Source organism: Gopherus flavomarginatus, chromosome 1 (genome assembly GCF_025201925.1).
Source record: "Gopherus flavomarginatus isolate rGopFla2 chromosome 1, rGopFla2.mat.asm, whole genome shotgun sequence".
Taxonomy (NCBI): Eukaryota; Metazoa; Chordata; order Testudines; family Testudinidae; genus Gopherus; species Gopherus flavomarginatus.
In genome coordinates, this window is record NC_066617.1 from 168,074,857 (window position 1) to 168,090,137 (window position 15,281).

The following is a 15,281-nucleotide window of genomic DNA, read 5'->3' on the forward strand; positions in this document are numbered from 1 at the left end:
AATCCAGTTGGGATTTTCAAGAATATTCTGTACATGCTGGTATAATCTTGGATAATATTGCTGTATATATTTGAAGAAGAAGCTGAGTAGCAAACTTTAAACTACTGTATCATAAGTTACTTTAAAAAGTTCAGTCAAAAATCTCATACCCTTTAACTATAATTTGTTCTTATCTTAACCCTGAGCAATCTTAAAAAACAAAAAAACCCACAACAATTTACTGTGGAAGAAATAGATTGCAAACAGTCAGAGCACAGCATCTGCATCAACTTTAGTAATAGTTCATCATACATGAATAGGGGGCATGGGAAGAGAAATCAGACCTTGGATCTATGGGAGGCTACCTTAACAGGAAATTCCCAGATCCTATAAGGCTGTTCTTGAATACTAGACTACCAGAAGGATATTTGTAAGAGGGTATGTAGAAACCCTTCTATTTTCTGGAACTTAAAACTGCATTGTAAAGAAAAACAATCTTTTGTACCCAATTCTTGATACATCACACTCCAGGAAATAAAAACACACAGGACTTCAATATATTAAGCTACTTTAAAATACCTAAAGTTCACACTAAACTATTAGACTGTCATATCTCACATTCTCTTTTCACCCTCAAGCTTTCCTATCAGTTCCTTATATCTGAGAACGCATTAATTTCACAAGTTCTTACACAAGTCCTCTATTCCTCAGTTAAGGGGATGGCTATTGCAACGTCGTGGCTCCCTGTGAAGTGAGGTTGGAGAGAACATTTACATTGGGGCAAAAGCCTCAGAACTCCAGTGGAATGAAGATGGCTTTTCTGAAAAGCCATGCAACTCCTAGATCATAAGTATAAAGTCACATGCAGACAAACACTGTCGGAACATTGGGGAAACTAGTGTAAATCACAATGATTAGAGTGAAGTGCTAGAAAGTAATTAACATTTCAATTAAGCCACTGAATCACATCAAATGAATGCATTTAAGAAAAACAGAACATCTTTCTACACAAATACCAACCTAGTTAGTGCAGCCACAAATAGTAAATGCTAGTTATCTGAGCATTTTTACAGTTACAACACATCTAGGAAAATATTAAATCTAAGAGGATGCTTGAAATCCAAGAGGCAGGAGATTCAACTTAGTTTTCTCCCTCAAAAGGATAAATAGTAAGTGTAAAGCCTATTCCATCCTCTTCCTCAGGCTTTCCAGAAACTTCCTCATTTCTGATATGCAAAAAGCTACAGGTATAAATACAAAAAGTGGACTGACCATGTCTCCCTATATTTAGATGCATAGTTCAAGGCAAAGACCTGTTTTATTCTATATTTGTAAAGAGGGCATCAAAAATAAAATAATAAATCTGTATATTTATTATTCTGTCTTAGAGTCCAAACAGAAATTCAAAATGGATGTAAACGTCTTTCTTGAATGGGTGTCCAATGAAGAAAAAAACATTTTACAAATTCCTTTGAGTGAAATCCCTGCAAGTTGCATGGACGCTTTTCAAAGATACCACAATAGAGGCCCAACTTCAATGTATACCCCAAATTAAAAAACACAGTAAAGGAACTAAAAAGAACCACCGTGGCTCAACAATCATGTAAAAGAAGCAGTGAGAGATAAAAAGTCATCTTTTAAAAAGTGGAAGTCAAATCCTAGTGAGGTCAATAGAAAGGAGCATAAACACTGCCAAATTAAGTGTAAAAATATAATAAGAAAAGCCAAAAAGGAGTTTGAAGAAGAGCTAGTCAAAAACTCAAAACTCAGAAGCAGGAAGCCTGCTGAACAACCAGTGAGGCCCCTGGATGATTGATACACAAAAGGAGCTCTTAAAGACAACAAAGTAATTGCAGAGAAACTAAATCGATTCTTTGCTTCAGTCTTCACAGCTGAAGACGTTAGGGAGATTCCCAAACCTGAGCCGTTCTTTGTAGGTGACAAATCTGAGGCATTGTCACAGATTGAAGTGTAATTAGAAGAGGTTTTGGAATTAATTGATAAACTCAACATTAACAAGTTACTGGGACCAGATGGCATTCACCCAAGGAGTTCTGAAAGAACTCAAATGTGAAATTGCAGAACTATTAACTATGGTTTGTAACCTGTCCTTTAAATCAGCTTCTCTACCCAATGACTGGAAGACAGCTAAAATAACGCCAATATTTAAAAAGGGCTCTAGAAGTGATCCCGGCAATTACAGACTGGTAAGACTAACGTCAGTACTGGGCAAATTAGTTGAAACAATAGTAAAGAATAAAATTGTCAGACATATAGAAGAATATAAATTGTTGGGCAAAAGTCAACATGGTTTCTGTAAAAGGAAATCATGTCTTGCTAATCTATTAGAGTTCTTTGAAGGGTCCAACAAACGTGGACAAGGGGGATCCAGTGGACCCAGTGTACTTAGATTTCTGGAAAGCCTTTGACAAGGTCCCTCACCAAAGGCTCTTACATAAATTAAGATGTCATGGGATAAGAGGGAAGATCCTTTCATTGACTGAGAACTGGTTAAAAAGACAGGGAACAAAGAGTAGGAATAAATGGTAAATTTTCAGAATGGAGAGGGGTAACTAGTGGTGTTCCCCAAGGGTCAGTCCTAGGACCAATCCTATTCAACTTATTCATAAATGATTTGGAGAAAGGGATAAACAGTGAAGTGGCAAAGCTTGCAGACAATACTAAACTGCTCAAGATAGTTAAGACCACAGCAGAATGTGAAGAACTTCAAAAAGATCTTACAAAACTAAGTGACTGGGCAACAAAACAGCAAATGAAATTTAATGTGGATAAATGTAAAGTAATTCACACTGGAAAAAACAATCCCAACTATACATACAATATGATGGGGGATAATTTAGCTACAACAGATCAGGAAAGAGATCTTGGAGTCGTTGTGTATAGTTCTCTGAAGACGTCCATGCAATGTGCAGCGGCGGTCAAAAAAGCAAACGGGATGTTAGGAATCATTAAAAAAAGGGTAGAGAATAAGATGGAGAATATCTTATTGCCTTTATATAAATCCATGGTATGCCCACATCTTGAATACTGAGTACGGATGTTGTCTCATCTCAAAAAAGATATACTGGCATTAGAAAAATTCAGAGAAGGGCAACTAAAATGATTAGGGGTTTGGAACCGGTACCATATGAGGAGAGATTAAAGAGGCTAGGACTTTTCAGTTTGGAAAAGAGGAGACTAAGGGGGGATATGATAGCAGTATATAAAATCATGCATGGTGTGGAGAAAGTGAATAAGGAAAAGTTATTTACTTGTTCCTATAAGACTAGAGGCCACCAAATGAAATTAATGGGTAGCAGTTTAAAACAAATACAAGGAAGTTGTTCTTCACACAGCACACAGTCAACCTGTGGAACTCCGTGCCTGAGGAGGTTGTGAAGGCTAGGATTATAATACGGTTTAAAAGAGAACTAGATAAATTCATGGAGATTAAGTCCATTAATGGTTACTAGCCAGGATCTTTGGTGTGATGGTGGTGTAATGAACTGCATTCGGCTGGCGTTCTTTGGGCAGTTGGCCTTTATATGTCCCAGTTCATTACACTTAAAGCATCTTCCAGCTGACTGGTCACTGGGTTGAGGTGAGTTACTGGAGACTGGTGAGGTGGAAGAATAGGGTGTCTGTGGCTTTCCTTGGGTTGTAGGTGGGGTCTTTGGCTGCCCTCGGTTGTAGGGTTTATTGTTGGCGTGCCCTGTGGGGTATTTGTTCCCCTTGACAGTAGCTTTCATGCTTTCTGCCACTTCCATCCATCTGGCTCCAATCTCCCCCGCCTCGGTGAGATTTTTGGGTTTTCCATCTTGTATGTACCGTGTTATGTCCTCAGAAACACCATCCAAGAACTGCTCCATTTGTATGAGGAGGTGCAGTTCGTCTATGGATTTAACATTGTTTCCTGATATCCAGGCCTCATAATTTTTCCCAACGTAGTAGGCGTGTCTAGGAAATGACACACCTGGTTTCCACTTTTGGGTTCTGAAACGCCGACGGGCATGATCCGGGGTTATCCCCATTCCTCATCTGGCCTTGTTTTGAAACAGGTTTATAATCGTTCATTCTGTCCTTTGGCATTTCAGCCACCACCTCTGCTAAAGGTCCACTGAGCTGTGGCCTCAGTTCTACCATGTACTGGTCTTCAGAGATGCTGTACCCAAGACAGGCTCTTTCAAAATTTTCTAAGAAGGCTTCAGTGTCATCACCTGCCTTGTAGGTGGGAAATTTCTTGGGATGTGGAACCATAATTGGCGAAGGGTTGTTAAGATTGGCTGGAGCATGCTGCCCAGCCTGCGCTAACTCCAGTTCATGTTTTCTCTGTTTTTCCCTCTCTTCACTTTCTTTTTGTTGTTCTTCCATTTCTCGGCGGTAGGCTGCCTCTTCTTCTGCTTGTTTTATTTTGTGGGCCACCTCTTCTTCTTGTAGTTTTCTGTGGTGGGCTGCATTTTTGGCGTCTTGTTCTCTTTTATAGGCTGCCTGTTTGATCTGTTCTTCTCTTTCTTTCAGCTCCACCTCTTTTTCTCTTTTTTCCATTTGTCGCCTGTGGTCTGCTTCTTTGATTTGTTGCCCCGCCTCCATTTTTGCCTTGGAAGTTATGGTTCTTGTTTTCTTGTGTTGGGGTGCCCTCCGGTGTTTATTGTCTGAACTGCAGGCTTTCTGTTGTCTCCTGGGGTCTGCCTAGCAACAGTGCCTTTTTCCCTTTCTTCCTCTACCTAATCTTTTAAATGTAAAGTAAACCAGAAAAACCACTTTATTTGCATGTGTATTGTGCTGGGTACTTGACTCTCAATCAGAGTGCTATTGTATAACAAAAGGCCCTTTGTCAATCCTTAATGGTTCCTTGCTTAATATGCAAGCTACTGCCAGGAGAGAACAGAAAAAAAAAATTCTCTCTGGTTCCTTTTAAAACCAAACCCTCTCTGCTTAAAAGCCCCTAGCAGAGAAAAGAAAAATATAATATTCCTACTGGCTTTTGGATTCTATCTAGCTGCACACCATGTCATAACATTTCTTCCCAGATCTGGACCTTAGCGTCCAAAATATGGGTGTTAGCATGAAAACCTCCAAGCTTAGTTACCAGCTTGGACCTGGTATCGATGCCACCAGCTAGGAATTATACAGTGCCTAGCTCACTGTGGTCTCCCCAAAACCTTCCCTGGGGGTCCCCCAGACTCAGATGCCTTGAGTCTCACAACAAAGGGAAATAACCTCCTCCCCTTGTTTCCTTGTTACTTCCTCCCAGGCTCCCCTCTCTGGACGAGCCTAGGAGATTCCCTGCTTCCAGTCCTGGAAACACAAGTACCGAGAGATCTAATCTCTCTTCCCCCTCACCCAGAGGGTATGCAAAGTCAGGCTTAGTAAATCTAACACAAAGAGATTTTCCCCCTGACTTCTTCCTCCCACCAATTCCCTGGTGAGCTGCAGACTCAATTCCCTGGAGTCCCCACTAAAGAAAAACTCCAACAGGTCTTAAAAAGAAAGCTTTATATAAAAAGAAAGGAAAAGACATTAAAAATAGTCTCTGTATTAAGGTGACAATATACAGGGTCAATTGCTTAAAGGAAAAAAATGAATAAACAGCCTTATCCAAAAAGAATACAATTTAACACATTCCAGCAACTACACACATGTAAATACAAAAGAAAACAATATAAACCTATTGTCTTACTATCCTTGTACTTACAACTTGGAAACAGAAGATTAGAAAGCCAGGAGATAGAAAGATCACTCTCAGAGCCGAGAGGGTCAGACCCAAGACAAAGAACAAAGAACTCACACCCAAAACTTCCCTCCACCCAGATTTGAAAAAGTCTTGTTTCCTGATTGGTCCTCTGGTCAGGTGTTTGGTTCTCTGTGTTAACCCTTTACAGGTAAAAGAACATTAACCCATAGCTATCTGTTTATGACGCAGCACACAGTCAACCTGTGGAATTCCGTGCCTGAGGAGGTTGTGAAGGCTAGGATTATAACACAGTTTAAAAGAGAACTAGATAAATTCATGGAGATTAAGTCCATTAATGGCTACTAGCCAGGATAGGTAAGGAATAGCGTCCCTAGCCTCTGTTTGTCAGAGGGTGGAGATGGATGGCAGGAGAGAGATCACTTGATCACCTTTTAAGTTCACTCCCTCTGGGGCACCTGGCATTGGCCACTGTCAGCAGCCAGGATGCCGGCTGGATGGACCCTTGGTCTGACCCATTATGGCCATTCTTATGTTCTTATGACCCTATCTACAGGGGTCAACAGAATTAATGCATTAATTTTGATATTCCCCGAAGTATTTATAAACATACCATGGTTCTCATTACTCCCACTCTTGCCCACTGTTTACCTGTGTGAATGCTCATATGTTCCTGAAGACTCCGTTTTGTGACAAAAGACTTTTCACACAAGTCACATTTGAACTGCTTCTGTGTCTCATGGAGAGCCAAGTGCATTTTTAATCCATGCTTGTAAGTAAATGCCTTTCCACAGACCTATGAACAAAAAATTGGATAAAGTATACAAGATTATATAAATCTTAAAATTTACAAGGCATCGAGACAAAGACAGTACTGCATCTCATCACAGATTTTTCAAAGCATAAATGTTACCTTCTCTTTAAATGTAATGTAAAAAAAAGTATGCTACTTGGGAAACCTAACTGATTATGTCTGTGGCTTCATGTCGGCAGGAATGCACTGTACAAACTGCAAAAAAAATTTCTGTCCTTAACATTCTGGTTATTTGGTCTTATTTCTTGTTGCAGAGATCACCAGAGGCATATTTGGACAAAGGCCACTTTCCCAGATAAGCATGGAACATTGAGGTACATCTCTACCTCGATATAACGCTGTCCTCATGAGCCAAAAAATCTTACCACGTTATATCGAACTTGCTTTGATCCTCCTGAGTGTGCAGCCCCGCCCCCCACCCCGGAGCGCTGCTTTACTGCGTTATATCCGAGTTTGTGTTATATCGGGGCAGAGTTGTAGTTGTCATTCAAACCACCACCACACCATATGACATGTTTGTAACATGGCATGCTGTTCCATCTAAGCAGTCAGGCTGGGTTAGCATATCAAAGGGAGAAAAAAGGAAAAACCAAAGACTAGTGCTAGTAAATCACTGGATGGGCATTCCTCCATTTGAACCAACACAGAACCAACTTCTGAGCCTGGGGTTGCAGGGCATTGTGCTGCTGGAGATATCTTTGTATACATCACAAAAACAGACATCCTGATCATCTGTAATGAAAAACCCCAAGACATCTTGGGAGAAGGGGCATTAACTCTAGTGTTTCAGCCAAATTCCAATTTGGGAAATAACATTCCCGCTAATTCCCCTTCAATCCCAAATTATATTTAAATCAAAGTTCTTACATTAGTTATTTTTCACAAAAGCACTGTGAAGTGATTAAGATTAACCTAGGTTGTAAGGTACAGGGTAGTTACTAGTGAATCAAGAAGTCATTACAAATGTCTAAGACATCAGGAAAGGATGTATTTTCTTTACCTTGCATGCATGTGGCTTTACACCTGTATGTTTGAGCATATGTATTCTGAGAGCATAGAGCTTGGGTAGAGTTCTTCCACATATATCACATATAAACTCCCGCTTAGTTCTGCCTTTCATTGTTGATGCTCCCGTCTCTTCTATACTAGCAGCTGCAGCGCTCACTTCATTTTTTCGGGTATGTCGAACAAGGTGAGCACGTAGAGAGGCACCATACTGGAATTCTTTTTTACATAGCTAGGAAAGAAAATACATAGAGCTATAATGTGCATTATTTTCTTAACTTATTTCAAAACAGTTGAATGATCTTGTTTAAGAAACCGTTACATAAAAGCTTCACATTTGTAAATAAACATGACATCAATATAATATGATTAGCTACTCTATAAATCCAGCTATTAAAACTATAAATATGCATTACGTCTCAACTTTCAGATAAGGTTCTTAATTTATTAGTTATAAATATTAAAATAGTGGCAGAGGCAACTACTGGCAGAAACAGCTTTGCATTGGATCAGTTCCCAATAACATTCACTTCCAGACTTTTCTAAATCCATAAGACAAAAATAAATGTATGTGCTAACAGCAACCTTAAGAGCAATTACCAAGTCAGAGGAATTTTTGAAAAATGTAAAAAGACAGACTTACCGGGCATTTGTAATCCTTAGTTCTTTCATGTTTCAGTGTATGCATTATAAGCGAATAACGCCTCTGAAAAACCATCCCACATTCAGTGCATTTGATCTGAGCTTCCACCTCATTGTTCTCTGTGGTATCTCTTTTGGGCTGCTTCATCTTCTTCCCCCTTTGCACTAACTTCATGGCAACCTAATTTGAAAACAATGATAGTTTCTAATAAAAAGTACTATGTTCTGTCTTATACTTGGTTTTAAGCATCAACCTTCATTACTATATTACTTTTAATATTACTATATAAGAGCTAGATATTATTACACTGTCAGTAATTACTTTAGTGTTAACAAATTGCACTAAGTTTCTAGTAACCGTTTAATAAAACTGAACCTACGATACTGCAGATCATATGTTCAGAACAATGTTTTACCATAAACTGGATGCCACCTTAGTAACATCTAGATTGAAGGATCAATATCTGAGTTTTAAGTGCATATGCCTGTTTTGAAGCAGTGATTATTACAAATCGCAGACCTTTGGTTTTAGGAAAACTAAGTAACAATGAAGACACTTCCTCCACTTCTTCAAGTGACCACCATCTCCTCTGTTTCAGACTGAGTCATCTAAATTATGTTCTTCACTCAAGTTCCCTTCTCAGAGTTTTTTGTTTCCTTTTCTAAAAATACACCTCTACCTCGATAGAACTCTGTCCTCGGGAGCCAAAAAATCTTACTGCATTACAGGTGAAACCATGTTATATTGAAGCTAAATTTGATCCGCCGGAGTGCGCAACCCCGCCCCCTCAGAGTGCCGCTTTACCATGTTATATCCAAATTCATGCTATATCGGGTAGCGTTATAATGGGCGGCGTTATAATGGGCTAGAAGTGTACAGCCAGTTAAACCAGATGGGCTAGTATATTTTTACCATTCACTTAAAGAAAAACTCTCAGTTTGAGAGATAGTAAGATATACAGGACAGCTCCTGAAATTATTCTTACTCTCACCCTCCCAGTAGTCGTATAGTATCAAGTCTAGGTAAGTATAACAAATAAACTAGCTGAGAGACTCTTTCAGGACAAACTGTGCTCCCGTTTCTTTTCCTGAACTCTTTGCTGTTTGTGCAAATCCACATCCCTACCTAAATATGGGGCACATTCCATGGCTGAGAGCATCTATCCTCCCAGTTCAATTTCAGCCTGAAACAGATTAGCTCAGTTATCTCAATGGTGCAAATCCCGTCATGTCCATGTCTCTACTTTAGGAGTCAGCCCAGTGCAGCTACACTAAATACTAGCAACCAATTGCTAAACAGGGGCTATTACATTCTGTAGACAAGTCTCAGGAATGAAACTCCTGCACAGGCTGTGTCTTGAGAAAAAGTGTGATTCAAGTCTATGTATTGCCTCTGGCTTTTGAGAAGAACAGTAGTGTGGCAAAGGTAGAACCTCAACAAATTTTTCACCTGGTTAGTTTTTGGATGAGAATAGATTGCTTGATTCACAAATAGTTACATGAAATATATATTTAATACTTATTAAGAATGCCTAGTATAATAGAACAGGCACTTTAAAAAAATCAAATGCATAAACTGCTGGACCAAGGTGGATGGATGGATTGTCAGAGTGTCAGAATGAATTAAAAATATGGCAAGGCAATATGCTGATAATCTTCAGACAGCAAGAGACATGTGGAATGGAAGAAGTTGAGTCTATGCCTGCTGTGTGATGGTTCACAGGTCAGTAGGTCAGGTGTACAAAGACAGTCTGTAGTCCATGACAAATGTATTTTGAGTAGCGAGGATAGAGCAAATTGGAGCAAGGTGGGTGGAAAAACTAATACTGTCAATTAATCACCGTTAACGCATGTGATTAACAAAAAAAATTAATTGCAATTAATCGCAGTTTTAATCCCATTGTTAGACAACAGAATAGTAATTAAAATTTATTAAATATTTTGGAGTTTTTCTACATTTTCAAATACATTGATTTCAATTACAACACAGAATAAAAAGTGTAAAAAGTGTACAGTGCTCACTTTATATTATTTTTATTACAAATATTTGCACTGTAAAAATGCAAAAGTATTTTTCAATTCACTGCACTACAGTACCTGTATGAGATCTCTTTATCATGAAAGTGGAACTTACAAATGTAGATTTTTTCTTGTTACATAACTCAAAAACAATGAAAAATTTTAGAGCCTACAAGTCCACTCAGTCCTACTTCCTGTTCAGCCAATCACTAAGACAAACAAGTTTATTTATATTTACAGGAGATAATGCTGCCCATTTCTTATTTACAATGTCACCTGAAAGTGAGAACAGGTGTTCGCATTGCACTCTTGTAGCCGGCGTTGCAAGGTATTTACGTGCCGGGTACACTAAACATTCGTGTATCCCTTCATGCTTTGGCCACCATTCCAGAGGACACTTCCATGCTGATGACGCTCGTTAAAAATATAATGCATTAATTAAATTTGGATCCTGAACTCCTGAATTGTGTCTCCTATTCTATTTTGCCCCCATTCTGACATATATTTCACGTTATAGCAGTCTTGGATGATCACCCAGCACATGTTCATTTTAAGAACACTTTAGTTGTTTAACAACCTCTAATTGCTACCACCACAGTTATTCTACTAGCTCAAGTGGCAGAGGACTGGGTTGTGGATCTTAAGGTTTCAATCCTACTGCTGACTCATGTGGGGGTGGACTATGGTTCCGTCTGATGGAATTTTTTTTTCAGTCTGCTCTTCTTAAACACTTAGGCACTCACGTACAAAAAAGTCTATATTAAAAGTATGCTTAAAAAGCTGCAAATTAAAACACTCAAATTAGGAAACACCAGAATTAAGCTTGTACAGACAATCTTAATTTGGCCCCCTTGTGCATATGCATTTTTGATAGTATTTAATTAATAACATGATCACATACTGTTTTTTTCACAAGACTTGTCTCATTCAGTCACAGGACAGACTGGTCAGAAAGAATCAGAGCCGTGTAGTGAACAAAACTGTTGTCTGTATGACTCCCCATTTGTTGCAGAAGTTGGAAGTGTTGAACAGTGAACGTGGCATGGGACTGAAGGAAGAGAGAGGATGGTCTTATGATTAAGGCAACTGAATGTTGCCCAGGAGAACTGGAATCTATCCCTGCTTCTACCACAGTTTCTATGTGATGCTAGGTAAGTCACTTAAACCAAATGAGTCAGGTGTTCACGGTCTCATTTTCTTAACTTGACACAAATGGGACCAGATTTGCAAAAGAGCTTAGCACTCACAATTGCAACTGAAAGAAGTGGGAACTATGCTTGAAAACTGAAAAGTCTGGACCAAAAAAATCAGTCCCCAAATGTTTCAAGGCATTCAAAATTAGGGGACACTTTTGATTGTGTAGGCTTTAACCTCTGTGCCTTAGTTCCTCAAATGTTATATGGGAATAATACCACCACTTCACAGAGATGTGAAGATAAATTCATTAGTGTTTGTGAAACACTTAGATACTAGAGTGAAAGCTTCTATAAAGGAGCCCCAAGGGAAATTATTAATTCTGTCTCCAATACAGCATTTAGATAGTGTGTGGTAAATAAGAGCTTGGGATGCAAATTTTGTTAAAAGAAATATTGAATTCAGTGAAAGCCGTCCATCCTGTGCTCTTCAAGTGTCCTTTCGGAAAAAAAATGCATGTGACTATGTAATTAAAGACTGTATCAAAATACACACACACAAAGGGGCTGAATTAAGGTTGCCCCAACAACCTTAACTTTGTCATTTCCTAATATGAGTGCTCAATTTTGCAACCTTAGATGTTCTTCACTCAATTTCTTATGTAATCTATAAGTAGAATTGTCTCAATCTGCAAGCTTAATAGCGAGGTTGGCAATGCGCTGACTTAGGACCACGTTAAAGGAACTATATACAGTGAACTGACTAACAGTCTTATACTTTCCCCCCTCATGAAATATACTTTATTTTCAAGCCTCCAAAAATTTGGAGACTTGTTGGTAAAATGGTCAGATATATTTAAATAGCTGGGTTTCCCCACACATACACACCCCATCTAAAAATAATCTCAGTTTTGAAACTTTTAGGGGAGCACTCACACATTCAATTATGACATAAAAAGGCATCAAAAATTACTCAAACTGAGCTGAATATTTTGAGCATATAAAATATCTATTTGCTGGAGCAACAGTAAATCTAAGATGGGGATTCTCACAAGAAAATTTTTGGTGGCCTTAGAGTGCAGCCACCCACTCCTGCTGGGGGCCGCTCTGACAATTTTTCCTAAAACGCGTAATTAACTTTAGGAAAAACAAATAAATATACATATATCCATGTCCAAATCATTGTAATTTATTTATGCAGGGTTTTTTTCAGACTCAATAAAAAAAAATAATGTACAATTGTCTCTATTCTTTACTGGACATAAACAGAATAGAAACAAAAGGTGCTTTGAACATTTCTCTCTTTTTTGTTGTTGTTTCTTTTGTTTTTAGACTTGCTAGCTAGTAAGTCTGCTCCTGTGAAAACTGGTATTTGTAGGTTTGTTAATATCGCTTTTCACAGCAGACTTACTCAGCCCTGGCAAGCCCGGGGACAAATTAAGCTCTGACTGGAGAGGTGCGTTGGGATACAGCAGGGAACCATAGGCGATAGGGGGTGGAGGGTGAGTCCAGGGCCAGAGCCTGAAGCCCCACGGCTTGGAGATGGAGCCCAAAGCCCTGTGACTGGAACCCAAAGCCCCGTGACTGGAACCCAAAGCCCCATGGCCAGAGCCTGCCACCCAATGCCCCAGGGCTAAAGCCCAAGCTCAACTATCCTGGGAAAGGGGAGAAACTCACACTGGCTGCCTGCTCCTCTGGTGTTCGTGGCTTCAGAGGGGGGCAGGGCCCAATCCCTGCCGGTGGCCCCAGGGAAGGGGTGAATGCTTTGCCTTCCTCCCCCTCAATCACTGCCCAGAAGGCTGTGGCGGCAAAAAAAAAAAGTTATGGTGGCCACATTTGAGAAACACTGACTAAGATCACTAGACTGCAAGAAATTTGGATATTGGTTGTTTTCACACAAATATTTGTCACATGTATTAGCAATTATTTTTATCTGTACTAATGTTGTATTAACATTAATATTTATCTGTCCAAGGTGTTGCTTAGAAGTGAAATGAAAGTGGTCTTTTTACATTATTTTGAAAACAAAGGAGATTTTCTTCCACTGAAAACTAGATACGGTACTAAGCAAAGATATTTCTCATACCTGCTGTATTGCTGATTTGGGGTTTGTCTTCCTATTCTGTAGCTTTTTCTCAATTCCCCTGTGCAATCTGATATATCCACCCTCACTAACTGAACGCTGACGAAGTTTGCTTTTATAAGTATCATCTTGGCTGCAAATGATGCTCTCAGGTTGTGATACTGGAGTGCCCTCTGCATTACATGGCCTGCCACGTTTTTGCGTAAGTGCTTCTAAAGACTCTTCAGAAGTGATTTCTGCATTTGCTGTGCTGCTCTCATTTTGAGTGGTCTCAACTTCTGTCGGAGAGCATGATTCCATGTCCTCTGCCACTGGAGGCTCAGATTGCATGACAGAAACAATGTTATCTGCAATGCTCTGTACCAGTTCTATTTTTATTTCATTTCCAGTTGTTTCACTATAAACAGACTGTACTGTAGGCTCTGAAAGACTATCAGTTATATCCCCTGTAGGCTCTGAAGTCTGAGAGTCAGACTGCAGTGCTATTGCCTGCTCTTGTCCAGTACTGGGAGATGCTCCATTCATAGTTGCTACTACTTCACTGTTTACCACTTCCGTAGATAAAGGCTGTTCAACACTATCCACAGGCTGCGTTTCAACTGCATTCTGCTCCGGTAAACTCTGTGTAGACTCTACAGTGTGAATATCTCCCTTTTGGTACACTGTGATTTGTTTGTCTTCCATCTGTTTGTGCACATTTTCACAGATTTCCAAGACCTCTGACATGAAGAGATGCCGGGCTAGCATGGCAACTTCTGCCATGCTACAGAAGTCAAAAGTTAACACTGATGTATAAGCAAATTCCAGTAAAGGGAGGAAACTTGTCTTGCAAAAACCTGTAGGGAGTAATACAAGAAGTGAGATTATAGAAAACAAACAAGTAGTGATCACCAAATTGTTCCAAGCTAATCCATAATGCCCCCCCCATGTCCCAATTTGGATGGGTCTCTGCTTTAGAGTAATGTCTATCAGCTAGCTGATGCAGCAACTCCATATGGCTTCAATTAGAATCTCACTCGTGAGCAGACGTGTTTTCCCAGTATGGAAGTCTGAAGATTCAAACACACTAGGATCACAATATTAAATACAACTTGAGGCAGTTTCTCAACTAAAGTTTTTTTATTAAACTGCTTCTAAATAAAGCTTGGTACTGCTATGCTTTCTGAAACAGAAATCCTGGCCCTAAATTAATTGGTATCTTTTTGCTTCTCTTGCATTAAGGAAAAAGTGTAGGAGGAGTAAGATTAAAATCGATATAGCAGAGGATGGGAGAAAGAGGAGAGAAAAGAGAAGAAAAAGTGACAGGGTTTCAAGAGATTATACTGAATAACTTAATTTAAAATGTATATTTTTCCACCCACAATTATGAGAACCACTGAAACTTACCTTTGGGCAGCTTCTGGACTATCATGCTAAAAGTCAATTTGTTCATCCATCTAAACTAAAGAAGGATAGGAATTGGAGAGGAAACAAGAAGAAAGGCCAGTACTAGTAGACCAACATACCAAGCATTCACCCATGTGCTATGTACAATAACTTTTGCCATGGAAACACTGTTTTTGAAGCTTTATTAATATTCTCCTGACTTCAAGAGACTTGAAGGGTTAAGTTTTCTGCTGCCTATAACATGCCACTTGACCAAAGGAGTTTGCTTGGGCAAAAGAACTCTTCCAGAAGATAATGAACATTCCTTTATATTTTCAGGCATTTGCCTGCTTTTAAAGTCAATAAACCAATACGAAGCACGAACACAACTAAGCAGATTAAAAATAGTTATTCAAAGGCTACACAAGAAATACTGGCTGATATTCTATGGCCTGTGTTATGCATAAAGTCAGACTATATGATCACAATGGTTTTGTCTAGCATAAAGTCCAAAAACCACACAACATTTCTAAATCAAGAAGTGAGCTC

General features: G+C 39.2%; 1 protein-coding gene across 2 annotated transcripts in view; it reads right to left on the reverse strand.

The window, feature by feature from the left end:
* Positions 1-15,281, reverse strand: part of ZBTB11 (zinc finger and BTB domain containing 11) — a 43,393-nt gene that overhangs the window by 15,979 nt on the left and 12,133 nt on the right. For both annotated transcript variants that reach the window (XM_050957176.1, XM_050957187.1), the window contains exons 4-7: positions 13,371-14,203; positions 8,134-8,313; positions 7,486-7,722; positions 6,323-6,467 (exon numbers count right to left, since the gene is read on the reverse strand). In XM_050957176.1, the coding sequence (XP_050813133.1) occupies positions 6,323-6,467; positions 7,486-7,722; positions 8,134-8,313; positions 13,371-14,203 (1,395 nt within the window). The remainder of the gene's footprint in view (positions 1-6,322; positions 6,468-7,485; positions 7,723-8,133; positions 8,314-13,370; positions 14,204-15,281) is intronic.